This window comes from Bubalus kerabau, chromosome X (genome assembly GCF_029407905.1).
Source record: "Bubalus kerabau isolate K-KA32 ecotype Philippines breed swamp buffalo chromosome X, PCC_UOA_SB_1v2, whole genome shotgun sequence".
NCBI classification, from domain to species: Eukaryota; Metazoa; Chordata; class Mammalia; order Artiodactyla; family Bovidae; genus Bubalus; species Bubalus kerabau.
Window position 1 is genome coordinate 70,211,242 of NC_073647.1, and position 26,615 is coordinate 70,237,856.

The 26,615-nt window shown below is 44.6% G+C and overlaps 1 protein-coding gene across 1 annotated transcript in view; it reads right to left on the bottom strand.

Moving 5' to 3' along the window:
• The window catches only part of COL4A6 (collagen type IV alpha 6 chain), a 337,408-nt gene that overhangs the window by 24,280 nt on the left and 286,513 nt on the right, over nt 1–26,615 (bottom strand). Inside the window, exons 13-29 of the mRNA XM_055564756.1 lie at nt 26,446–26,487; nt 25,350–25,442; nt 23,885–23,938; nt 17,314–17,373; nt 16,216–16,260; nt 15,674–15,727; nt 14,472–14,541; nt 13,335–13,442; nt 12,124–12,264; nt 11,087–11,191; nt 9,176–9,336; nt 8,504–8,683; nt 7,806–7,989; nt 4,870–4,923; nt 2,121–2,192; nt 1,610–1,717; nt 298–519 (exon numbers count right to left, since the gene is read on the bottom strand). Coding sequence (XP_055420731.1) covers nt 298–519; nt 1,610–1,717; nt 2,121–2,192; nt 4,870–4,923; nt 7,806–7,989; nt 8,504–8,683; nt 9,176–9,336; nt 11,087–11,191; nt 12,124–12,264; nt 13,335–13,442; nt 14,472–14,541; nt 15,674–15,727; nt 16,216–16,260; nt 17,314–17,373; nt 23,885–23,938; nt 25,350–25,442; nt 26,446–26,487 — 1,753 coding nt within the window. The remainder of the gene's footprint in view (nt 1–297; nt 520–1,609; nt 1,718–2,120; nt 2,193–4,869; nt 4,924–7,805; nt 7,990–8,503; nt 8,684–9,175; nt 9,337–11,086; nt 11,192–12,123; nt 12,265–13,334; nt 13,443–14,471; nt 14,542–15,673; nt 15,728–16,215; nt 16,261–17,313; nt 17,374–23,884; nt 23,939–25,349; nt 25,443–26,445; nt 26,488–26,615) is intronic.

Genomic DNA, 26,615 nt, shown 5'->3' on the forward strand with positions numbered 1-26,615 from the left:
CAGAGGAGCCCAGCCCCAGGATGCCTCTGACGTGCCACTGTCTCATCAGCTCCAGCCTTGCTGCTAATTATGGGCTTTGCAAGAAATCTGACTATGGATTCTAGATACTTCTGGAATTACTGAGACAGGAGAATGGACTCAGGTGATTTAAGAAAGGCAGGGAGAGAACACAATGACTTTTCATTTCAAGCCCCTAGTTCATCCATCATCCCAGATTCATGCAGTTATTCATGTAGGTACACCAGGTACTGAAAGCCTTTCTGCAGACTGTCAAATAGGTGGGGAAAAGAAAGTCACCCTTGAGTCCTGGAAGGCCAGAGTCTCCAGGAAATCCTCTGTCCCCAGGCAGTCCCTGTAGACCTTGCTCCCCCCGAGCACCATTTTCAGCACCAAGGATGTCACCAGGGGCTCCCTTGGGACCTGGTAAGCCGGGGCTGCCAACTTTCCCAGGCAAGCCGTCTTTTCCAGGGAGCCCAGGAAACCCAGGCAAGCCCTTCTCTCCATGAGGTCCAGGAAACCCTAAATGTGAAGAGTCAAAAATAAAAGGCCATGGAGGTTTAGAAGTCATAGGTTTGGTTAGAGAACTCTGACACAGATTTTTTTCCTACTACAAAAGTTGTCACATTAGTAATGTGTGTGGCTTTCCTTAAAGGTCTCTGGTCCTGGGAAGACTTGCCCAGTGGCAGGGACTGCAACATGTGACCCAGAGGAGGTTCTAGCTCAATGAGGCCGGGCCTTGGGCAGAGCTCAGTAACTCGCTCCTGGGGCTCCTACAGTGGCCGAAGAGCACAGGTTAGAGCCAGGACCTCCTGTCAAAGGCCGGGTCTCTTCTGGAGTTGTCTAACTCCCGTCCTCATGCCTCCCTCTTTCTGGATGGTGGAGGGACCTGAGACACCAATAAACCCAAGGAAATGTGGCCTAAGATGAGTCCCCTGCTGCTGACCAGGGGTGGTCCTCAGACTGAGCATGCATCAGAATCCCCTGGGGCAGGGGTGCTTGGGAAAACCCAGATTGCCGGGCCCATACCCCAACCCCGCCACAAAACTTCTGATCAGTAACTCTGCCAAGGGGCCAAGGAACTGTATTACTAAGAAGTTCCGAGGTGATGCTGCTGCTGCTGGCTGAGGGAACACAGTTTGAGAACCGCTGGTGCAGTGTAGCACAATGAAGCTCAGGTTGGAACAACAGGGTGTCAGCCAAGGGTCTGAAATATGACAACTCCCCTCTCCCTTATCTGAATCTCTTTCTCTGACCTTTCAGGAGTTGATCCAGGGAACTGCCAGAACATGCAGTCAGACCACCCGGCAGAGTCCTAGCCCTGTCACTAGTGACTTTGTGATCTCAGGCGAGTCACTTTCTATATGCGCCAGTTTCCTCCTCTGAACCTGAAGGGGTTGGCTCAGCTCATCACAAATGGCCCTTATTGCTCTGAGACGCTGTCTTTCTATAGCTCTAAGCTCTGTCTTGTCTGACTATGAAATCAAAACCACCCCACTTACACCAGAGCACAAACCTAACTTCCTACAGTGGGTGGATGGCTACCACAATCCAAACACATACTCACACAACAGGAGAGGCAGGGGGCAGGGGGAGAAGCTCCTTTTCTTACCTGGCAATTCAGGCAGGTGAACCAATCCTGGACTTCCGGGGTCCCCTTTATTTCCACGCAATCCAGGTTGGCCTGGAGCCCCAGGGAGGCCACGGGCCCCTTTAGGGCCTGAAAACCCAAATGTGAGTGGTAAGGGGAAAGGAACGTTGGTGTGGCTATGATTTGTGATGTCCAGTCAAGAATCCTAGTCTTAGGAATTCCCTGGAGTCCAATGGTTATGACTCTGTGCTTTTATGCCAAGAGTGCAAGTTCGTTCCCTGGTTGGAGAACTAGGATCCCACAAACCATGCAGTGCAGTCAAAAAAGAAAAAAACCTAATATCTTGGAGGGCCTCTTTTATTCTCCCCTCCCCACACAGCCCTCTCTAGCAGCCATTCTATTTCCTCAATTCTCAAGGCTGCCCTCTCAGGAGGAACGTGGATCCCCCAATGCTACTGGGCTATCCTTGGCTTACTTTGGTACATGGCCCTTACATGTGTGTTCAGTGGCTTTTTCTGGCCTCATTCCATACCTGGGAATCCGGGAGCTCCTGGGAGTCCTGATGGACCATATGGTCCAGGAATAATACAAGGCAAGGTGATACCTGTAAATGGTAACATGTAAACAGCTGAACCGATCGAGTCAGGGACGACTTCCCCCTAGCATGCTCCTTTACTTCCATTCCATCGAATGCAACAGCTAAGTTATTCTTTCCACCCAGAAGCTGGGAGCCCATGCAGAAAAATCTTGGCTTCAGAAGCTCTTGGGAGTTACTCCTAGTGCAATTTCTCATGGAGAAGAATGCCCCTAGTGTCCTAGTGCCAGGACACCACATTCTAACAAAGCCTCCTGTTGTGTGGGAACAGCAGCAAACAGCAGTTGCCTATTCACCCTGCCCTCAGGTGGAGCCCCTCCCTAGAATGCATGCTTAGGGTTAGTTATTATTATGTCCACATGGCTAGATTGGAGGGTTTGAAGACAAGACCCCTCAAGTTCACATGACTGCTCTTTTCTTGGAATGAGGCTTTTCCCAAACCACTGGGTTCTTTTGACACACGTCATTTAGGTTCTACTGAAACCTATCCATTATCCTTGGTCAGATGGACCCATATGTCTGCACCAAGCAAACACTGAACTCCACTTTCTTGGTCATGACAGATGGTGATCTTTTTGCTCACTTTTTGAAACTGTCGACTCTGCTACTGGGAGAAGGGGTCGTCAATTTCAGTATTCAAGACACTGAAATTGATGTGCATAGCCCTTCCCCTAGCAAATTCTTCCTTACTCACTCACAGTGTAAATAAAAAGTCTAAGATCACAGAGGGGAGGTTTAATAAAATACTAGTGAATGAATTGTTAGTTGGCTCCTTCAGAGGCGATTTATAAACAATTGCTAATTAAAATTAGTCTTGCCTACTCTTTAAAACAACCCCCAGAGATCTACATTAAGTCACAGAGCCCACAGTTCTAAGAAACTGCTATAGCTTTTTCCTGTACTTAAATCACAAATTACATCTCTTAAAGATATGTATATAACCTATGATTCAGACAGCTTATTCAACTGCCTGGCATTTCTCCCCAAGTCTCGCTTTCACTTTCCAATACAAAAGCTTGATGGCATTTTTAGCCCACCTGTTCTAAGTCGTAAATCAAAACTGGGAATTCAACAGTATAATGTATTGGTTAAGAAGTTGGGCTCTGAAGCCAGACAGAGCTGAGCTTGTATTGTACTTCTGCTACTAACTAGTATGAGCAAGATACTCAAGCTCTCTGAGCCTCATGTGTAAAATTGGAGCTACTTATCTCATATGGTACTTGTGAGGATTATATGGAATAGTGCTAATAGCACTTAGCACAGTGCTGGGCACCCTGGTATGTGCTCCATGAATACTAGTTTTTTAGTATCTTACTTAAGGAGGAGTATTCAGAAGAGCTTCCTCGAGGCCATCCCCTAGATTCTACCTCATTCAGGTTAGTGACATATTTTGTAGCCTTGGCAGCAGCTTTCTGCCTTCTAGAATTCAAGCTCCTATAGTTACATTTTCACAGGTGGAAAGAGCCACAAGCCTGATCTTCCTCCACAGCTGGTTATACCTATCTCCATCCTGCCAGGTGCTGAAATGATGGAGCTCTTTCAGAGGGCTATTTCCCTACTGCAGAAAGATTCTCTATGAGCAAGCATCTCATGATGGATGAGATGCTTCATGGGGAGAGGGCTGCCAGTCCTGCCCTCAGCTTTGGACTAGGCTGAAGAACTGCCTCCCTATGTGGTATTCTGAGAGGGACCCTGGAGAAAACTTTCCTGCCCCAACTATTTCAGTAGTTAATTGACTTTAATGTATCAAACATTGTAGTTCCATTGCTTGATGGCTTAAAAAAACAAACTGGGCAAAAGATAAATATCTCTGGGCCGGGTCCAAACATGAAACCACCTATCCTCAATTTATCATATCAATTTTATAGATGATTTTCACTTGTGATCACCAGAGGAAAACAAAACCTTTAGAGGATGGGGCTGAGGACAGGCATCTGGAAAGGTTCCAGGGAAGGAAAAATAATGAGAAAATGGAAGATGAGTAGATACCAGAAGGAGTCAAGGGCATGCTTCCCTTTTGCCTCAGACCAGCCCTGTACAACACACCACATTTGTGTATTGCAAGCAGAGGGTCAAAATGGCGAGAAGGCAAGGACTTCAAGTCATACATCTGGCCTCTTACTTTACATCAATTCAGAGCCTTCTCCCCAATAAAGCAGAAACCAGCTCTACCCATGTTCTATTTCATAAGTGCAACAAATGACATCCTTATTCAGAATTTGCCTATTAATGCCAAAACTCATCTTCAGAATCAAAAAGCAGTTCTGGTTATCAAGATTCTAACATTTCAGTTGATTCCAGGTCAAATGAATAAATATCAGATGTGTGGATCCTTTTAGGTAACTCCCAAGGCAAGTCATGGCCTCAGTTAAGTTCGTAAATGAAGATACTCAAGGCAGAGATGAGCGAAGCCATCAACATGCATGATAAAGGTGCCCAGCTGCTTGCAGAGATTGCGTGCCCACTTCCTCTGTCCTCCCTCCCAGAAGAGGTGTGCTAAGGAGCCTTTGAAGCAGTGTCAGCATGAGCCTTTGTACCCCAGCCTTAAGATCACCCCTCCCTGACTCAGGCCTCCAGTGTGGTGCTCAGGCCATTGTGAATATCTGAGATAAAGTGAACAAAAGGGAAGCGGGGGAGGGTTGCCACCATTGGCATCTGAGAACCTCTAAACCTAGCTAAGTCTCACCTCCCTCTGTGTCTAAGTCTGTTTTCCCAACCTCCTCCTTGCAGCAGCAGTCACCTAGACCAATCAAGTAAAGAAGAAAATTAAACCGTGATGGAAGTTCTTTGAGGCCCAAGGAAAGTCTTGTCTGTAGCCCACTGATCAAATTGTCTGGATAGAGTGGAGAAAACTGGCATCCACACAGGATCAAGGACACAGTAGCCACTGCAGTGATAACCTGGGTGATTGATTACTATGAGCGTCTGGATCAGAGCCTCTTTGGAAACAGCTAGTTGTCTCTTTGCCTAGGGTTTGTAATAATTCACACTATTAGGTTGAAAAGCTTCAATGACTACATTCCCTTTTCTGGCAATGTGTCCTAGCCTGAGCCACAATTGGCTGGAGTGAGTACGTTTAGGAATGGCATCTTCATCTTTCATGGCAACAGTCATGCCCACAATTGTAAATGTTTAGGGCCCACAGGTGAAGTGTTTTTAAATCTGTATGGAAAGAAAGCTTGGTTCAAGGAGTTATATTTGGTGGCCATAGAGAGAAAAAGAAGGCTAATGCTGTTAATTGAAGTCACTTTTTGGAAAGTCTTGGTACTGCAACAAGAATATTTTCTGCATAAGGCATCTCCCAGGCTATATAGCTTTTTTGGATCACTAGATTCTTGAGAACTTTCCAGGCCCAGGGGCAGTGAAGTTTGGGACAGAAATGGTCCCGTGGGGTTCCTTCTGTTGACTCAGCCTGTTTTCAAGCAGTTTGAATATTGATAATATCCAAATTTGAGTATATCTAAGTTTATGGTACTATGTTAATATAAGTCAGTTTAAAGCCTAGTTGCCTGCCAAACGGGTTGACCTAGAGTGAAGATCCAACTGGCAGAGGGGCAGTGGAATGATCATGAATAATGTCTCTGGGAACAAAGGTGGAAGCAAAATTGTAGCTGACACCAAGACTTCCAAAAGGAAGCATATTTTGTTTGATAAAATTCCTCACAATCTTGCTGTAGGGAAAGATGAGGGGAAGGGATAGGGAGTTTGGGATGGACATGTACACACTGTTATATTTAAAATGGAAAACCAATAAGGACCTACTGTATAGCACAGGGATCTCTGCTCAATATCATGTGGCAGCCTGGATGGGAGGGGAGTTTAGGGGAGAATATATATGTATATGTATGGCTGAGTCCCTTCACTGTTCACCTGAAACTATTGTTTGCTAATCGGATATACCTGAATACAAAATAAAAGGTTGAAAAAAAAATCTTCACAACCTTAATAGGAATACTGACTTGGACTGAAATACTGACTTGGCTTTAAGAGTCATGAATGATCAATTTTTAACTTGTACTATTATATCAATTCACAAAAGTACATTTTAAAACAAATATATTTTTACAAGACCCGGTATCTGTCTTCTTTTTTGTAATTCTTCATGGTGACGAGGTGGAAAAAGGAGACATAGATCTAAGAAAAACCCTCTTGGTTATGGGGAAGGCCCTTTTCTCTGTGAGTGTGTATATTAGTCTCTTGTGGAGTACTGCACTATACTAGGCAGATTGAGAAACACTAGAAAGGATTATTCTCCTTCCTTAGTATCCAGAGGCTTATAATGAATTAGAAACAGTTAAAAACATTAATGGAAGGAAATAGATAATCTAACTAGCAATGACATATCATAGGGGTCAAGAGAAAGCTTAGTGAAAGAATTAGGGCTTATATTGAACACTGAAAGTTGGATGGGATGTGAGTACATAGACAAAAGAAGAAGAGTATCCCAGAAAAAAAAGGCAACATGGGCAAAATGTTGGCGGTGGAAATGAATATACTTTTTGCGGGGACAGTGAGAGAAACTGTTGTTTTAGTGTTTGGTTTTAATTATGAAGAGTATGAGATAAGGCCAGATTAGAGAAGTTGCTTGTGTCCATGTCTGGAGACTTTTGAATTCTAGTCTGAGGAGTTTCAGTAGAGTGTTTCTCTGTTCAGTAGAAACCATTTGTGGCTTTGGACTAGGGGAGTAACATGAGGGAATCAGCACTTTACAGATATAAAATTGGCAGCAGTGTTCCTAGTGGATTTGAGTGGGGGAAGTCCAGAGGTAGGAGATGTAAAACTACTTAGGAAATTGTTGTCATTCATTCATCCATCCATCCATCCCAACAAGCATATAGGTATTTGATAAGCTAGACATGAGACAACGAGAACTTAATACTAAGAAGAGGAAGGGAAGATTATAAGAGGTATTGCAAATGAAGGATATGAGAAAAATTTCAAGTTTTGCAATTCCAGATGACTATAAGAAGTGGGGTACCACTAATGGGAACATAGAAGTTGTGGAAACACAGAAGTTGGGATGAAGAGCTGCTCTAGCTGTGTGCAAGAAGGGAAATTATTAGCATAGCACATTAACAATCTATAAGCAGAGCTATCATTCTATAATTCCTGAAATTCAAGTAGAAAAAGAAGTGATGTAAAGAGGAGGGATTTAAAGTATGAAATGGAAATCAGACTAGATAGATCTAGGGTCTCTTCTCAATCTGAGATTTTATGAATTAAAGAAAGGTTCTTCCCTGCTGATATTACCATACAACTTAGAGGATACCTTTATTGTCCAATTTCCACTTATTTCTTTCATGACGCTTGTAGTAAATGGTCATCCATCTTCTGTCTAAAATGTTCCAGAGATGATGGGCTCATAACCTCCCAAAGCAACTCTGTTACACTTTTGGACTGTTCTATTAGGAAGTTTTTCACTAAGTAGAGCTGAAATCTCTATTGTTCTGTGTACCTGTACCACAGTGCAATTACGACCCCTTTTCCACATGAAAACCCTCTAGAGGATTGAGAGCAGTGACTACAATTAGTCTTCTTATGACACATTTCATATATCTAGGTCATATCTATACTCAAGGAGTCAGTTTTCCAAGCCCAAAGCCATCAGATTCGCTTATTCACCTGGAACTCCACGGGGGCCTGGTTGCCCTGGTAATCCATCTACTCCTTTATCTCCAGGAAGTCCACGAGGTCCAGGAGCCCCTGGTAGCCCAATTCCTGGGGGGCCAGTTGGGCCAGTGTGGCCTTTTTCACCAGGAAGTCCTGGTAACCCCTTCTCACCGGGGAAGCCCTGTGCACCATCACCCTAGACAACACATAGGAAAGAATGAAAGCGTTACTTAAAGACACATCTGCAGAGCCCTCTGACGATAGGAAAAAGACACATAACCAGTGGGAGCAAGGCTTTTTTTTTCAGTTAAAATTCTTTATCACTCTAGTTTTTCAATCAGTTCCTCTGAGTTGAGGTAACGGGAATGAAGCTTGTCAATCCTGTGTGATCTGATAATGCAAAAGGCTCCAGGTGAGGGGAGCAGAGATAACAACCCTGTATGGGGGGCAGGGATTGGTCACAGAAAGCAGCTGGATTGCCTGCAAGGGAAATGTCATAAGAAACTGAAGCATTTTAAGTGATAATGGTCAATTGTTACTAGCATTTATCAAGTAAGCCAATGACCCATTCTGAGAAAAAGATTCCCATTTTGCAGAAAGGAAAAGCACAGTGTTACTCACAGAGGTAGGAAGCTACCATCAGCCTCCTTCCCCTGCCAAGTCAAGTGTGAGGATTTATAGCACTAGTCACCCAAGAAAAATCAACTTACCAGAAGGCCTGGCAGCCCTGGCAAACCTGGTATTCCATCCTTGCCTGGGGCTCCTGTCTCACCAGGGATTCCCTGGGGGCCAGGATCACCTTGCTCTCCTGGCATCCCTGATCCTGTGCTGAGAGTTGGGTCCCCTTTCTTTCCTTTAGGGCCTATTGGACCTCGAGGCCCAAATACACCCTGACAAAAAGAGAAGGGAATGATCAGGAGATACAGACTTCATGGAATATTTTATTACCTTGCATAGATTCAACCTAAAACAAGTCTTTGGGTACATTTTGGCACAAAAAAAAATGGACACTGGATTATGTCATCACCTTGGATTATCATTACCCATTTATTTTCTTACCTTTTCTAAGTTTTGAAATCTTTGAGGATGGGAACTTTGCCTTAATTCAAATTTTATTTTCAAGGCCTGACACAGTGTGGGTCAATTGTAAGTTCTTTTGTGGAAGGAAGGGAGAAAGGAAGGGAGGGAACACAAGTTGGTTCAAGCAGAAAGGGACTTTCAAGATAGCTAAGCAGATTTCTTCACATTACAGATCAAAACCCTGAAGGTTTACTTTATCCCCATCTTTCTTTTATGTGTTTTAAGAAAGTGCTTGTTGAGGAGTGAGGGACATTTGACAAGCTCCCATTTGATTCCTCAGGGCCAAGTTTGGTAAGACTTACTGGATCCCCTGATGGGCCCTGTGCACCCCCAGAGCCTGGATCACCTTTGGTTCCTTTAAGACCTGGAAGGCCCAGAAGTCCTGGTGGCCCAGGCAGGCCTGGCTCCCCAGGTGGCCCCATGTTGGGGACACCACCATCACAAGCACAAAAACCTGGGTCCCCTGGAGGAAAAATCAAAAAAGACAACATTAAACTAAATGGGGCATGTTTACAAGAAGAAGGAAGGTCGCCAGTTGTAATTTGTGACTTGAACAACTCCATGGAGGGAATCAGAAGGCCTGCAGAGAACAGACATGAATGAACTAGCTTCACTCTTGATCAAAGTACATCTGTGTTAGTGATTTGGATTTCATTCATCTAGGGTAGAGCCCAGTCTAATGTGCCATCAGAGTTGAGAACCACTGACCTATACTAATCAGCTGAGAGTCTGCAATCCAAGCTATGTGAAGGTTTTATTCACCAAAACGTCTTTTGTACACAGAGACAATGCCAAAGAAATTAATGATAGAGAGTTCAGCAAAGCATCTTTGAAGAGATAACCTGGAGTCACTAGCACTGTGGCCCAGCCACCTAGACCATCTGTGCTTACGGTCTAAGAAAAGAGACTTGGGGCTGACATAGGTGACTTTGAGTTTCCCTAAGATCCCAAAGGGCCTCTTCCTACTTTTAGAAAATTGATAATCACTTGATAGTCACTGAAACTCTGAAAGGACAATCTCTTCTCCAAATAATCGTTTCTCAAGTGTCATCCATGGACCTCCTGCCTGAGTTTGAGTCACCTGGGACACTTGTTTACAAGACAGCTTGCTGGGCCTCACCCCAGGACTAATCAATCAGACTCTCAGGTGGCCAGATCCAAGAATCTAATTTGTAGCCATCTCCCCATGGTGATTCTCATGTCTAGTGAATCAGTTGAGAATTACTATCATCATTCCAGACTTAGAGAAAGAAAACCTTCTGGCACCATGGGAATATAGAAGGAGAGGCATTTTCTAATGCCTTCTAATGCCTAAAAACAGTTGGCCCTGTTTTTAAGTATGAGAATGGTATCAAGAAGCACACTAGCTCTGCAGTGAGTCAGGGAAAACAAAATTGGCACCCTAGGTCAAGACTTGCCATTTAATATCCTTTGCCCCCAGCAGTCTTCCCTGTGTCTAAAAAGTAGAGATGGAGCTTTCAAAAATGTCTGAATGAGCTCCTATACTTAGGTAGTGCCATTTTATGATAGGGTAATGAGACAGGAGGGGAGTGAATGAAAACCTCTCTGAGGCTGAGGAGAGCTATAAATTCCTTTGAGAAGAGATCTTGGTACCCGAATCCCCTAGGTCATCTCCAAACCTCTCTTCAGCAACTGTTGGCACTTTCACCTCTTCTTCCACCTTGCCCTGGGCTGTAACTATTATAAATTGATTTATTTACACTTCAGCATCTGCCCCTTAGAGTATGAAACAGAGGAATGACCAAAAGACTGCAGGAAGATGGAGTATGCAGGACAGCTGAAGGCTGGGGCAATCAGTCAGTCCTCCGGCATCAGTGGGGATTGGAGTTGTTTTCCTGGAGCCAGCTGGCTTTTTCAGAGGTTCAGGTCTTGACCTTTCCTGCAGGCTGAGGGTAATGATAAGTGACTTCCTGCCTTGGCCTTGCAAACAGAGAGGGGTTACAGGATATGCAGAATAGCTTCTACAGCTGGAGGGGCAGGAAGAATGGCCTGGGGGCCACTTTGTCCTGTGCAACCTGAATCGCCAGCCTCAGTCTTCGAGCTCCAAACATAGCACTTTCGACAATCTTATAATCACATCAAGATCCAAGGTTGCTCCTGTTCGGGTTCCCAAGGATGTTGGTTGGCTCCTTCCCAGGGGGCCTTCTCCAAGGAGTTTGGGGAACAAAGAAACCTAAGCAGACAAAGATCACCTTTAATTCCTTTGAGGCCTGGGTGTCCTTTTGGACCTCGTTCCCCTCGGAGTCCCGGCGATCCCGGTTCTGTGCTCTGTAGGGTTCCCGTCTCAGATGCTGTACCTTCAGGAAAAGAAGGAACATAAAAGCTTGGCAACTCAAGAACCTGGGCTCATGCACAGCAGCTCAGTCACCAAGAATCCTGGAGCATCAATTACCAAAACAGAGATACCCTCCCCCCAAAAAACCCAAGACAGGGACCCAAAGTCTGTAGCAATTTCCCAACTCTATTGGCTCAATTTGCTCTACTTTTACTAGTTACAGGACAGTCACTATGTTCAGGCACTGGACTAGATAGTGGAGATATGGAGATAAGCAAGGCAGCTTCAGCAACTCAGACACCCCTGTGTCTATCCCAGGAAGTCCTCTTAGGACAAAAGAGGAGATGGGGGCGAGCTGCAGCGGTCAGGGGATGTAGGTTACAAAGAAACATGCAGGGTGTATTTCTAGCCTTTTTTCTTAGAATCTAGAGTCTCATCCTCAGGTAGATGATCTAAGAAGAATAAGTCCTGTGGAGGCTTTCAGCAGCCATCTATGAAGATCCCCTGGAGGAGGAAATGACAACCCACTCCAGTATTCTTGCCTGGGAAATCCCATGAACAGAGGAGCCTGGTGGGCCCCAGTCCATGGGGTTGCAAGAGTTGGACACGACTGAGCACACAGAGACATGAAGATCCAGGGTTGGTTTCTAATTTCTCGAGCTTTCAGCCCTGAGGACCAGAGAAAGCTTAAAAGAGCCAATTCTGCTCCTTTGAGAGCTACCAGTCCACAGGCTTAGAGGCTGAGAACAGTGAGGGGTGAAATGAAATGACTACAGAAGTCGGAAGGCATTAGGGAGTGTCTGGTCACTGAGATGGCACTTGCTCATCTTCCTTGATGAACACTCTGATTGCTATGGTCCCTAACCTGTGAAATGCTCCCTCCTTCAAAAATCAGGACTGTTCTACAGTCTGGATCACATGCGAATCTCAAGACCAAAGGGAGAAACAACTTACCAGGTGGGCCTGGTAGGCCTGGCAGGCCTGGCAAACCATCCCTGCCAGGGAGACCAGCTGCCCCCGTTGTGGTCCGGCCGGTGTTTCCTCGTTCCCCCTTCAGGCCTAGAGCTCCCTGGGGCCCCAGAGCACCGGGGCCACCTGGAAGGATAAGCCCATACAAAAACGTTAATCACATCAGCCTCCTCTTCAGGGGAGTCCAATTGGTGCCATATGTTAGACACTAACTCCAAGGAAGAGTTTGGGAAAGCATTTGCCCCTCTCCTGCAGCTAAGTTAAAAGGGTCCCTAGGAATCATCTAGCTTAACCTCCTGGGAAACAGAGGCCCAAAGATGTACAGAAACATGGTCAAGGGCCTAGAACTTCTCAGTAGCAAACATGAGAGAGAAAACTGGGACTCCAGCCACCCACTTCTACATTTTTTTCACCTTGGTGCTGGGATCAGCTGTACCTCCTCCAAGGGGCTGTTTTATTTTTTTTTAATTTTTATTTTTTGGCTGTGCCATGTGGCATTTTAGTTACCCAAGCAGGGATCGAACCTGTGCCCCCTGCATTGGAAGCATGGAGTCTTAACCACTGGACTGCCAAGAAGTCCCTTGGGGGCTGTTTTAAAAGCACAGATATCCTTACAGAGTCCCATCTCTGAGGAATTTAGAAACTGCTGTTTTTAAAAGTAATGTCTGGCTTTGTATTTGGGACATCAGTGCCTCCCAGACTCTGGTATGCCCTTTCTCTTTTCACTGCTAATAGCGTGACATATGGGCGTGTGCCTCCAATGACTGTTTCAAGGGCGTCATCCACAGGATCCCGGGGCCATTTACTGCCTGGGTTAAGCACACAGTGAAGGTCTGGGTACAAATTTCCTCTAGGCTTTTGTTAGCTCCCTCTGGCCAGCATCAGCTGCAATGGCACACCCACAGAAGAGTGACAGGGCCTCGGCAGTCTAAGCCAGGCCTCCTCACTGATGGTCTAGGCCTCACTGCTGGCCTGTCTATCTATGGTACATTACTGAGGCCAAAGGAATGCTGCTTGCTCAGGCCCTTTTCTTATGTACATTTGGCCTTGCACTCACAGTGGGGAGCTTACTGACTAGGTCTACCTTTCTTTTGACTGGTTAACTAAGTCCCCAGACCAGAGGTATAGCAGGGGATGCTGAATGCCAGAGTGGACAGAGGACAAATCTGTGCAGTTGGTGGGTTGGTTTGTTTCACCTGGTAAAGCTGGTAATCCAGGGGCGCCAGGAGGGCCAGGTAGGCCCTGTATGCCTTCATCTCCTTTAAGGCCTGGGAGGCCTGGCATACCAGGGTCTCCAGGATAACCTGGCATTGCAAAGAAAAAAAAAAGCAGTAAGCAAACCAAAGGAGGCCCACAAATGTCACAAAATGCCTCAAAAGAGTTGCAAGGAGATGTTCTCACATTGGAAGTGCCTTTCTTGCCCTTCACAGGTCTCCCAGATGCTAATGTGCTCATGCGATGATGGGCCTATTTGAGCTAAGGCTCTCCTAGTGTTCAGAACTGGACTGGTTAGAGCTTGCCTTCCATGGTAAGATCTGATAAGTACTAGGAAGTTTCTCCTACCACTAGTAATCTTCTGTCATGGCTCAGATGTCTACCATTTGGGTTAAGGTGTTGAGGTGTACCCTTCAAGTTTGCACAGGTTTCTTGGTCGTGGAACACAGGAAGCCACTGTCAACTACCAACACCTCAGCTTTAATGAGTTTACCAGACAGGGCATGGGCCTGAGAGGATGCGAGGAGAGGGATTAGTTAGGAGATCCAGGTGGACAGGTACTAGAGCAGAAGCCTTTGGTTGAGCATCTGGATCTCTGGAGAAGCCAAAAGGAAGAACTGGACGCATATAGTGACTCCAACAAGGAGAGGTAAAGACAAACTTCCAAAGTGTCATACTACTGAGCATTGTTGACCACTTGTTCCCCTAGCCAAAGATACTTTCCCACTTCCTGTGAAATTGTCAAGCTCAAGCATGCACAGAATCACATACATGAGACTCTGTGTGTCCCATTGCATCAGGCTGAAGTTACCCTAGCTGAGAGGATATGAATCCTTTCCTAAGCATCACTAGGAGAACCATTTTTAGCTAATCGAGACCCAGGCCAATGCAAATCCCAGATTGGTGACCTAACACAAACACGGATTAATGGGGATTGGCTTGTTTGCCTAAAACACTGGAGTTCAATTCATTCCCCAAATTCAGGATCCATGAATGGCCCTTGTGGGCGTTGGGTTTAGCAGCAATCCAATGGCTGACACAGTATCCTTTAAATAATTACAGGGGATATAGAATTCAACTTTCTGTTTTTTCCCACTCAACTCAATGAAAAGTTGCACCTGAGATCACAGCACCATCTGTATCGATGAAAATATCTGGGCCTGGCAGGCCAATGCCACCTTTTTCACCCTGCAAAGATTAAATACATTAAACACAAATATTTCTGTGACCTCATCACCTAAGGTCATGTTCCCTCAAAACCATTCCCCAAGACAATGAAAGATTCCTCTTTCTGTAAGCCCTTATTTTGAGGGCCAAATTGTCTATAGGTTAATTTCAAAGTCCAATAAATTTAAGATGAAGGTGACACAAGGCAGGCTGGAGGCCTGACACTCAACTGCAAATCTGTCGAGGACAAGGGGTCCTGATTTATGTTGCAACCTGACTCCAGGACAGTCTGCTTCTGGACCTGGGAAACATATTGCAGGAAGAGACAATATGGCTATATTCAAGAGGTGCTGAGGAGGGGATAGAGTTTTAACTTTCTTTCCCATGTTCGGCAGGCTTGAAACTGCTACTGTCACTGCCCTTGTTATTGGATGACATCAAGCTGAGGAAGTTAAAAGAGTCCTACTTTTCTCAAAAGAGGGACTCAGGTACCAGAATCAGATAGAGTGGCATATCCAGGGTGGGGTGGCAGGAGCCACTTGCCCCAGGTTCAGGCAATAAGGGGGGTGCATTGTCTGAAAGAATTTAAGAATGATAACAAAACCCCAAAGTTGCTGATTCTAAATGATATCAAGAATAGAATATTTCTCCTTGTAGGGATGGATATGCTCTCACACCCCGACCACCACTTTTTAGTCTATCACCGATCAAGTCGTCTCTAAGGAATGGTCATCAGCTTTGTGTGTTCAAAGTAGCTTGCATGCATTTGGGGTAAAAAGGGTGACATCTAAAATATCAAAATACTAAAAAATACTCCATCTCATTATGTACGCATTTGCTATGATCTAAATGTTTGTGTCTCCTGAAAATTCATGTTGAAAACCGAATGCCCAAGGTGATAATATTAGGTGGTGAGGCCTTTGGGAGGTGACTAGGTCATGAGGGCAGAGCTCCCACCAGAACTCAACCATACTGGCACTCTGATGTCAGATTTCCAGCCTCCAGAGCTATGAAGAATAAATTCCTCTTGTTTATAAGCCACCCAGTCTGTGATATTTTGTTACAGCAGCCCAAATAGACAAAATAGCATTTATACTAATTCCTTACCCTTCCATCTTCCCAATCCTGGATTTTCACTTCCCACCAGCATTACCTTAATTCCTGGGAATCCATTAAGCCCGGGGAAACCTGAAGACCCCTTCCTGCCCTGTGAAAGAAACATAGTTACAACTAAATTGAGTGTCTAAGTACATAAGAGAGGTTGGTTTTTGGATTAGGCCAGGACAAATGGCACAGGGATTTTGGCTTGCATTCCAGAACATGCATAGATTGTACCTGACTCTGGAAGCAATAAAATATTCCAGGAAGCAATACAGTGCTAGGTAGCCAACCTGCATGTTAGAGGGTACAAAGACCACAAGGCTAGAGATGAATATAAGCAGGCTGGCGTGGCTAGGCCCTGATATCATGTTAAAGAAGTATGACTGCATTATGGTACCGAATTTACTTCACACTCATCTTCTTGGGTAAAAACAAAAGAAGTGAGTGGCTGAGATTCTATCAACCAAATAGAGGTAGACAATTTGCATTATAAGCTGTGTTTCCCTTTGGATGGGTGGTCATGTTAAATAAAGTAGGAGGGCCTTTTGGTCGGGATTTTATACACTGAGACTTTAATGATATTAGCCAAAATACCTGACTCCCCGGAGGGCCTTGGACTCCTTCTAAACCCATGGGACCCTGTAAAGAGAATAGAGGTACCTTAGAAAGATTAATAGCCCACAGTAGACAAAGCCACTAGACTTACATAACAAAGCTCTCCAACTGAGTTCAGGATTTAGCAGCCCCTAAAAATCAGGTAAGAGAATGTTCCTAGACTTGGCTTAATGACTTCTTTCTATGCACTAATCCATCAGGCTGAATAGAGGCACAGGGAATTTTTAAAGAGCTAAATAAATGGAAACATTTTAAGTAGTAGGTGGAATTTGGTAGAAGGGCTGGGTGGTATTATACTTAGTCTGCATTAGTTCCAAGTCATGAGATTTTTAAATAGATTGTGGGAGGGCCTCTTGTCTCTCACCCCAAATGTATTCTTTGTTGGCGATTATATGTTTTCAAGACAAGGGAGTAGAGGAGAGTGGAGAAAGAAATGGCAGCCTAATGGATGAACATTGCTGAATACTCAAGACTCTTAACAAGCTTCATGACCAAACTAAAAACACAATGAATTAATTCTCTGAAATGTTGTTTCTTTAAGGTGAAGGTTGGCCAGTTGTTTACAAGCTAAGACCCAAGTGCCTGAGGCTAGAAATCAGAGAGGCTAACAGTTAGTTCTCCACTTAAAGTGAGATTATTATTGGAAACTATTGACTTCAAATTCACTATGTTCTAGAACTTCCCAGGCTGGTTTCTGTTCTATAAAAATTGCACTTGGGCCTCTCTCTTGCCTTCCTGCAAATTTCCCCCTCCCAGGATAGGATGGAATGAAAGTAAGAAAACATTCATATCATTCTTTAGCCCAAAAGATAATTATATGTGAGGACAAAAAGAGAGTAAATGTGCTGAGGAGCCCTTGGTGTAGCAGGTACATCATTCCTTATTCAAGGGAACCACTAAGTCAAGGGAGTGTGGCAGAGAAGAGGAAGAGGACTTAGGGACCTGCCTGAGGGTTTAGAAAGAGAAATAAGAGAAGCTTAGGAGTCCATCAGGTTGTATAATAGAAAGATGCAAACAAGAAAGAAAATGGACCAGCTGACTTCACAGATCCAGGCAAGCAATATTCCATATTCATACCCTTGGTCCTGGCAAACCAGGAATTCCCTTTTCTCCTTTTTCTCCAGCAATTCCAAATCCCTAAAGGAAAATAGAAACCACAAGTTATAACATTGATTTCCTCATAAGTCTCCTGGCTCCATCCAAAGTGAAAGTGTTAGTTACTCAGTCATGTCCGTCTCTTTGTGACCCCACGGACTGTAGCTCGCCAGGCTTCTCTGTCCATGGAATTCTCCAGGCCTAGAATACTGGAGTGGGTTGTCATTTTCTCCTCCAGGGGATCTTCCTGACCCAGGGATTGAACCCAGGTCTCCTGCATTGACAGGTGGATTCCTTACCACTGAGGCACCTGGGAAGCTCATTTCTATCTAGGCATGGTCTAGAACCTTGCAGGCCTTAGGAACATTTCCAGAGGGACTGCAAGATGGTCACCAACCTCTCCTGCCCTGCTCACAGGAGGTGAGGGCGTGCAGGCATGGACATGACTTGAGGATCTTCTAGGGACAAGCAGAAATCCCAAAAGCAGAGTGAATGAGAGCACTTCCTCCCCTCTGGGTCCAGGGGAAGCATATTCGAAGAATTCATTGCTAAAGTGGATAAAGTATTTCACGACAAACATAATTGAGTTACTTTGTTGTCAGTGTTTAAAGTTGGACTTTCTGGAGCATAGATTTTGGAAAATAACATTTAGGCCTATTAAGAGAGTAAAGAAGGCAGTGAAATCTCACAAGGAAGCTTGTGAAAGACACTAAATGTTATGGCACACGCCCTGTTGTCCTCTTGATGTGATCTGGCTCAGCTGGTTGTACAAAGCACTGCTCCAAACCCATTTGTAGAATAGTTTTTTCCTTTCTCTTTCATACTTACAGCATTCCCATGGGTACAGTTGCTTGGCTCCCTTAGCTTTCTAGGCCCAAGTTTTTTTTTTTTTTTTTTTTTTTTTGTGAGTTGTTTTTCTTGTCGTTGTGGTTGTTGAGGTGAGGCGTGTATGTCTGTTAAGGATCCAATTCAAAGCAGGCTTTGGTTCCAGCTTATCTTTTCTTTTTTCTACATCTATAGTTAGGAGTCAAAGAGCTCAGCCCTCACGCTGAATAGAATTTCTATTTGAATGGTTTGTGGGTCAAACTGAATGCAAACTTCTTTGAAATCTTAGTTCTGCAGCTCAAATTGGACACCAAGGCATGATGCCCCCTGGTGGCATGTGTCTATTGGCATCTGAAGTCAAACACTTCATGGAGCCCTCCCTGGCCTATGGAAGGAAGCTACGGCAGCCTGGAATTTTCCAGGCAAGAGTACTGGAGTGGGTTGCCATTTCCTTCTCCAGGGCATCTTCCTGACCTGGGGATAGAACCCAGGTGTCCCACATTGTAGGCCGATGCCTTACCCTCTGCACCACCAGGGAAGCCCATGGCAGCCCAAACTGCCCCCAAACTCTTCAAGCACTAAAATGGGTTCTAGATGAAAGTCTATGAGCAAAAGGTCTATATCACATTCACTTCTGTCTCCTCCAAGGCATGTTACTGTAGGATGAACACACACAAGGTGGTCTAATACATATTTGTTGAATTAAATCGAACAGTGACCCAGGGAACAAAAGTGTTCAAAAGGGTGAGGGGAAGAATGTCCAGGAACCATCTCACAGCCCCTACCTATCTTGTCCACAGTTGTAAAGACAAAGGGGCCTTGTCCTTCTTCAGAAAGCAGAAGGAGCCTCTGGACTCTTGCTTTCTCAGAGAGAGGGTCTGAGAGCTTGAGCTACAATGTGAACAAAAATAAATACACAAAATGTTTAAAAAGGAAAAAAAATTATAAAGCAATTTGTGTGTGTGGGTTAAAGCCAATAAAACATAGATGGCTTGGCAAGATATTGGGCTGTAGACTCAGCTTGTCTCCCAGCACATGGAGGCCCCATACAAGGCCTGCTGAACAAGCTGTTCTAGCAAAATGTCCCGGGCCCCGGCCCTGTCCCAGTCAGTGCTCATCATGACCTGAACTGCACCCACTGCTCTCACGCCCCTTCTCAGCCATGGCCAAGAACGCCTCATTAGAGAACTAGCTTAGCTGTTTACAGGTCTGCTCTCTAGGGGTCTTGGTCTCCTGGTATTTTTGGTTCAAGGATATTAGTGGCTCTGTAAAAACTCAACTTCAATCACATGGCCAGGAGTTGAGGGGGGTCGGCAGGATGAGGGGCGGTGGTGTGAGAAAAAGGTGAGCTGCAAACACTAGGCTGCAACTAGGGGCTGTCAGGCCCCACTGTGGAGTGAAAGACACTCCGGCCCTCGGTCCTCAGAGACCTGCTGGCCCAAAAGGCAGGCTGCCAGGGTGGTCACCCTCTGCCCAGGTTCCTCTCCCAGCCCCCATAAGGGCCATGGAGAAGGGTGAGGCCCATCTGCACAACCAGGGCAGGAAGGCAGGAGGGAGGCTGAAGTCTGAAAAGAGGGGCTAAGGCCACAGGGGACGGGCAGGGAGTGATCATATTTGGGGGTCATTTTTGGGAGGCTAAACCGCAGGAATCAGTTCAGCTTGGCACTGCAGGGGGACTTGAGATGTGAAACTTGAGAGGTTAGACAAGTCAGTCTTCCTCAGTTGATCCTGTCACACTGCTGCTACTGCCCCCTCAGGGCACCAGAGCCTGGGGCCTAGCTTAAGTCTGTCAAGTTGGGGCTACGCCTCCGAAAGACCTACCTGAGATGCCTGGAAAGCCTGGGGCTCCGCTGAAGGAGAACTCCCACCTGCCCAATAGTTGCCTCAGCTCCACCCAATAATCACCTCAGGATTCACCATTTTGTTTTCTTCTCTCTCTCCCCCATCTGCCATGTTGCCTTACCCTGTGTTTGCTGGCACCTTGGAGGGCACAGAGGTAAATGACTGAGAGTCTCCACAGGAGCACCTGTGGCCTACGTGTGAGTGTGTTGCTGGGACAGTGTGGTGAAATGTGTGAAGCTGGGGCTGAGCCACAAAAGCAGAGATGCTGGGTCACTGCAGAAGGGGCAGGGGAAAGAAGAGGAGGTCTAGACCAGTCAGGTTGGCCACTTGTCAGCTCCTGCAAAGATCTGGGCTAGAATGGAAAGAAAACAAATGGTTGGAGGGAACATTTTGGATTCTCTAGAGATTTCTACCCTCAGTGCTGTCTTGTTTCTCAGGGAGTGTGGATAATTGAAAGCTGATGGGAGGGTTCTGGCTTTGAGAAGTGTGATCCTTTCGAAAAGTTCAGAGTATCTGAAACACGTTATCACCTTTCTTCTTATAACTTTTCCGACAGAAGGCAAGAAGGTACCTATGAATGTCCCTACTAAGCAGATAGAGATATTAGGAGCAAAGGAGTTACAGGATTTGGCCAGGGTTGCACATGGAATCCATGCCAAAGTGGGCTGAGAACTTGGTTTCTTGATTCCCACTCTCTGAAAATACACTGTACCATATAAAGAAAGGTATTTTTCCAGCTTGGATGTCTTTACAGTCAGCTGGGGTTTCTATTTGTCAGGTCACACTGTGAAACACTGGAAATGCTGAGCTTGAAAAGGCATTGCAGTTTATCACTGTTCATTGCTGTCAGTCTGTCTGTCTTTTACAGGGCAAAAGGGAATGGAGTGAAATTGAAGAAGGGAATTCCTCTGAGGTAGAACAGGGAAAGGGATGGGAAGGAGGGAGCTAGTGAGCGGCAGAGCAGCAGAGATCACACAATCCACCACCACCATGACAAGAACCAACTGAACTGTAGGGGGCAGTGTGGTATGCGGAAAAAGCCTGGAACTGGCTAGTATTCAAGAGAACTGAATTTCAGTCTCAGTTCTGCTAATAACTTGCTGTATAACTCTGGACAAGACTCTCTACCTCTTCAGGCCATGGTTTCCTCATCAGTACAGGGATATAAACTCAGCCCATCTTGCTTACATCACAGACATGATGTGTGACTAGAATCTACGTGAAATGCTCACAAAGAAAGGTACAGACTTGATCCCCCAACCCACTTGCAAAGTACTCTATATCTGTGTGGTCCAATGAAAAGATAATGTGAGCTACTGTGTTATTTTCAATTATTTAGTAGTTTCATTTAAAAGTAAAACAAATAGGTGACATTGATTTAACAATGTTTTATTTAATCAAATATGTCATAAATATTGGGCTTCCCAGGTGGCGCTAGCGGTAAAGAAACTACCTGCCAATGCAGGAGATGTAAGAGATGCAGGTTCCATCCCTGGGTTGAGAATATCCCCTGGAGGAGGGCACAGCAAGCCACTCCAGTATTCTTGCCTGGAGAATTCCACAGACAGAGGAGCCACGTGGGCTACGGTCCACAGGGTCGCAAAGAGTCGGACAGGACTGAAGAGACTTAGCACAGCATAGCACAGCACATCATAAATATTGTTTCAACACTGAAGTAAAAAATGTTTAAAAAATGAGATACTCTCTATTATTGTCTTCACACCTGGGTTTGGAAATCTGTTGTGTGTTTTATACTTACAGCACAACTCGTTTCAGACTAGCCACGTTTCAAGGGACTGGTAGGTGTTTGTGGCTGGTGGTTATTATATTGGACAGCACAGCTTTATACTTTGCAACGAAACCTGACGTACATCATGAGTTGATCTCAAAACAGGAGACATGACCATTGCCATGTGACATATATACAGAAAGGTTCAGAGACTTAAAGTCCCAGACCTGGGGTTGGGGCTGAGGTCTAGATATCCTGTCTCCAACATCGGGATTCTTTCCCTTTCTGAATCATTAGATTCTGTTGATTAAAATCAAAGCCATCAAACAGATGGCTCTCTGTGCTGCCGTGTCTCTATGGAGTAGTAGCCATCATCGTGAAAGCCACCTGTGCCACTGGCTGTACTGGCTGGGTTTTCTGGCCATCAGGAGAGCCCCAAAGTGTTTCAAAGAACTTCAGGGAAGCACTGGAGTCCTCTGTTCTCACTTTTCCAGCCAGCCGAGACAGGCCTAGTCATCTTTGATTTATCCATTTCCCTCCCAACCCTGACACCCAATCCATGGAAATTTCATCAGCTCCTTCAGAACTCATCTTGTGGTTTCATAGATATATCAAGCAAATGTAGTGTGTTGGCCTTGTTTCGATTCTGATTCCGAACAAGGTAATTATTAAAAAATATATTTATGAGACAATCATGAATATGAATTCTGATAATGAATGTTAAATCATTACTGATAATTAATTAGTGATGATGAAATCATCATGATATCTTTAAAAAGTCCTTATCTCTTAGAAATATTGAGGTGTTTGCAGTGAAGTACTGTGTTTGTTACTGGCTTCAGATTGGCCATGAGTTGCTAATTATTGAAGCCAGGTGATGGGGACACAGGGGGATCATTATGCCATTCTCTTCATTTTGTATATGTTTGAAATGTTCCAGAACAAGACATTTCAACTTTTTACGTTTTGAAATCATGTACTTCTCTCCATTTCCATTTTTATCACCCTAGTCCAAGACACACCATTTCTCACCTGTACTGTCTCAGTAGCCTCTGTTTGCTGACCCCCACTCCTTGCCCCTATTTTCCATTACCCCCCCACCTCCTACCACCACAAAGAGAGATCTTCTTAAAAATACAAGTCAGAGCCTTCAATGGCTTCCCGTTACATTTAACATAAAAGCCACATTTGACCTACAAAAGTCTCCATGATCTGGCTCCTGCCTCTTTTTCTGGTTATTAGCCTTGCTCACTCTTCTCCACCCACCTACTTCTTGCTGTTCCTCTCAGGGTCTTGACACTGTGGTTCTCTTGGCCAGAAACACTCTTCCCAAACTTTCACGTGACTTGCTCCCTTATAACAAGCACGTCCTCAGACAGGCCCTCCTTGACCACTCTGTCCAAAGTTACCAATTCCATTCCCCATCCACACTCCATCACTTTGACCCCTTTTTATCATCTATGTATCACTTACCATGATAGGAACTTGTTCTCCATTCATTTGTTTACTTGTTAATTCTCTCCTCTCCCTTACCCCTCTGCCCTTTGAATGTACTTTCCTCAAGGTCAGGGACTGGTACCTATCTGATTGTTATTTACTGTTGCAGCTTCAGAGTCCAGCAGAAGGCCTGGCATATAGGGGCCCTGAAAAAGTATTTGTTGGGTAAAAAAATCTAAGATACAAGGGCATTTAGGAAAGTGAAAATAGGATCACTAACATTACCATTTACTGAACAATTGATAAGTGCCAGGCATTTATTAAGTCCTTTTCATGCATATTATCTCATTTAATCTTCATAACCACCCCATTATTGTCCCCCCTTTTTTAGTAGGTTAGGAAACTGAGGCTTAGAAAAGTTAAGAAACTTGTCCAAGGTCACATAGCTAGAAACTGGTGATATTAGAAGTCAAGCCTATAGGTCTGTTTCAACTCTAGAGCTTGAGATAATATCCTCTAAGCTATATAAGTCACATGAAGAACCTAATGCCCCCATGGGTTTGAAAAACAAGAACATGTCCTTAAACACCTTCTAACAATGAAGATGGTTAAATTCTCTACAATAACCATAGGAGGAAAGTATTTCTGTTTGCTTTTTATTAGTATAGCTGTTGTCCAATCAGATCCTCAAATACATGTTGACCAAATAGGGAGACTTACCGGCAGACCAGGTGGACCACTTACTCCTGGGAAGCCCTGAGGCCCTGGTTCACCCTGGAAAATCAACCAAAGCTCAGTGAGTAGCAGCAGGCAGCAGTGAACATAAAAGAGATGGCTCCCTTGAGTTACTTGGGCTGGGCAGTGGGCAACCATAGGGTATCATGTTTGGGATGCCAGATGCTGATGCAGATTGCCCAGGCTTCACAACTAGTAACTACACCAGGATGTCTAAATTTAGGGAGCCTTTTGTAGTGTGGAAAGGACCAAAGTCCATGACAGGGGAAAAAAAAACAAACTATCCAAAACAGAATCTCAAATGCCCAGGTTAATTGGGAGGCAGAAAAGATGATCAGCTGTTTTCTTTCCAGTGGAAGAAGCTGTTAAGTACAATTTCCTCTAGCAAATTACTGGCTGCAAAGACATCAATGGCTTTGGGAAAAGAGTAATGATTACAGTTTGGAAAGTGCTGCATAATACTCTAATCTGTCTTTCCTTCATATGCTAATTTACCAATTAGTACCCTGAAGGGGGTCCTTAAGGTTTGGGAATAGTTAGGAAGGCAGGGAATTTTTCATGTGCTCCCAAACTGTTTCCAAAACAACGATTACTTCCTGTAAACCTGGAGAATGCCTAGAGCTGTTGCTTCCACAAAGAAATGGGACTAAGCACCTCCCTTGACCACAGGTACAAGATCGATCACAAAACTAAAGGGATCCCCAGGAAGGAATGGAATGCAGGTTACTAAAAGATATCTGCACAGATTAACAGGAAAGGGAAGGGAAAGGGAAGTCGCTCAGTCATGTCCGACTCTTTGCGACCTCATGGACTGCGGCCTACTAGGCTCCTCCATCCATGGGATTTTCCAGGCAAGAGTGCTGGAGTGGGTTTCCATTGCCTTCTCCAAGATTAACAGGGAACAGCCATTCAAATACAACCAGGTCTACACGCATATCAAAATACAGATTATAAAATATCTCACTTAAACAGGTTCAGCCTTGGTAGTTCAGATCAGGTGAAGTAGGGCATCTATTGCCACTTGGTAGCAGTATAGCCTGTTTGCAGGGTCCAGTTCTGAGGGCAACTAGCTTCTTTAAGAGGATAACTCAAGAGCAACCATTATACCCTATTGTTCTATTATGGAGGGTTGGTAGTTAGGAGGAAAAAACTCAACTATTTAATGTTTGTTTTAAGTTATTCAGCATCTTGATAACTGAATCTAAATAACTGAAACACAGACAATAGCACCTGAATGATTATTCAGAAACCCAGGCACACTCATAACCATATAGCAGAAAACAGACTCTATCAAACTTTCACAAGGGACAGAACAAAGAAGGATTTATCTTCACTTCCAAACAAAAATCCATTACCCAGAACCTTCTATCTTAGTATAGTCTGGTTATTAGAGTTGAACTCTAGTATTAATAGGGAAAGACTTATTAACTTGTTCTTAAATGTTCACTACCTTGGATCCTTTCTTCCCTTTGGGAAATCCCATGAACTCCAGTTCTCCAGTAGATGGTGGGGGTCCTGCAGGACCAGGCAGGCCAACATCTCCCTGTAAGATCAAATGAAACATTAAGCAAAGCAGACACCACACAGACCATTTCTCCTGAGGATAGGTTTGTCCTCCAGATATAATTCACAAATAAACTGTCCATGACTTTAGCCTCTTCACCCTCACCCTTGCAGCAATGAGGAACCAAAACTATCAGTTCCAAGAGGTGAAAAGAATTATAAGCCTGACCAAATGCATTCTGTACCAGCACTGCAGAGGGAGGAAGCAAGATGGATGAAAGGAAACAGCAGGTTCACGGTTTCCATGGTCATGCATGAAAGGGTGTTTAGAAGAAAGCCAAAAAAGGGTTTGAGCAAGGTGAATGGCAACCTCTTGGCAACAGTGATCAGAATCTAATTGGTCCAATCTTTGCCAAGAGCACAAGCGGAGGCAGTAAAATCTGTGTTGGAACACTGAAGACTGGATTTGCTCCTTGAAACAGTGCAGTCTACAAGAGGCAGCCACCAAGGAAGGGGAGGGCAAGCTTCCAGTCTCCCTTGAGGCTCCTAAATGACTTTACAGTTTCTATAGAGGGAAATATTAGTAGGAGAATGAGGGAAGGAAAATAAAAGGGAATGATAAGAGAGGGTTAAGAAGGAGAGAAGGGGGAAATGGAGAGAGAGAAGGAAGAGAAGGAGGAAGGATGGAGAGAAGAGAAGCAGAGAAAATGAAAGAGAAAATGGCACAATATAATACAAATCAGTAGGGACATACCCAGGTGGAAGGAAGATAAAATAAACTTCAAGAGGGTACATTCATCAGACATGTACGCTTGACAGTAGGAAGCAGGAAGACTACAATATTTGGAAGGAAAAAGACCACACGAGCCTATGGGCGCACATGCAACCCTCAAGGAAACCCACCAGAGGACTCATGAGGGATGGGAAATGCTCACTTTCCAAGGCAAAGATCCAAAGCCCCCAACACAAGCAGGCACACATGTGCAACTAGAGACATTTCTTGAAGCACATGGAAAGCAGTGTATGTTCCAAAATCTATTTACCTTGACTCCTTTCTCTCCTTGGAAACCTAACCCCATATTCCCCTGGGGCACAGGGATGTAGGGAAGAAAAACAAAATCAATTACTAAATAAGTTCCAGGAACTTAAATTGGAATGCAGTTTTTTTTTTTTTTTTTTTTTTTTTTAAACCAGAGCATGTTTAACCAGACAA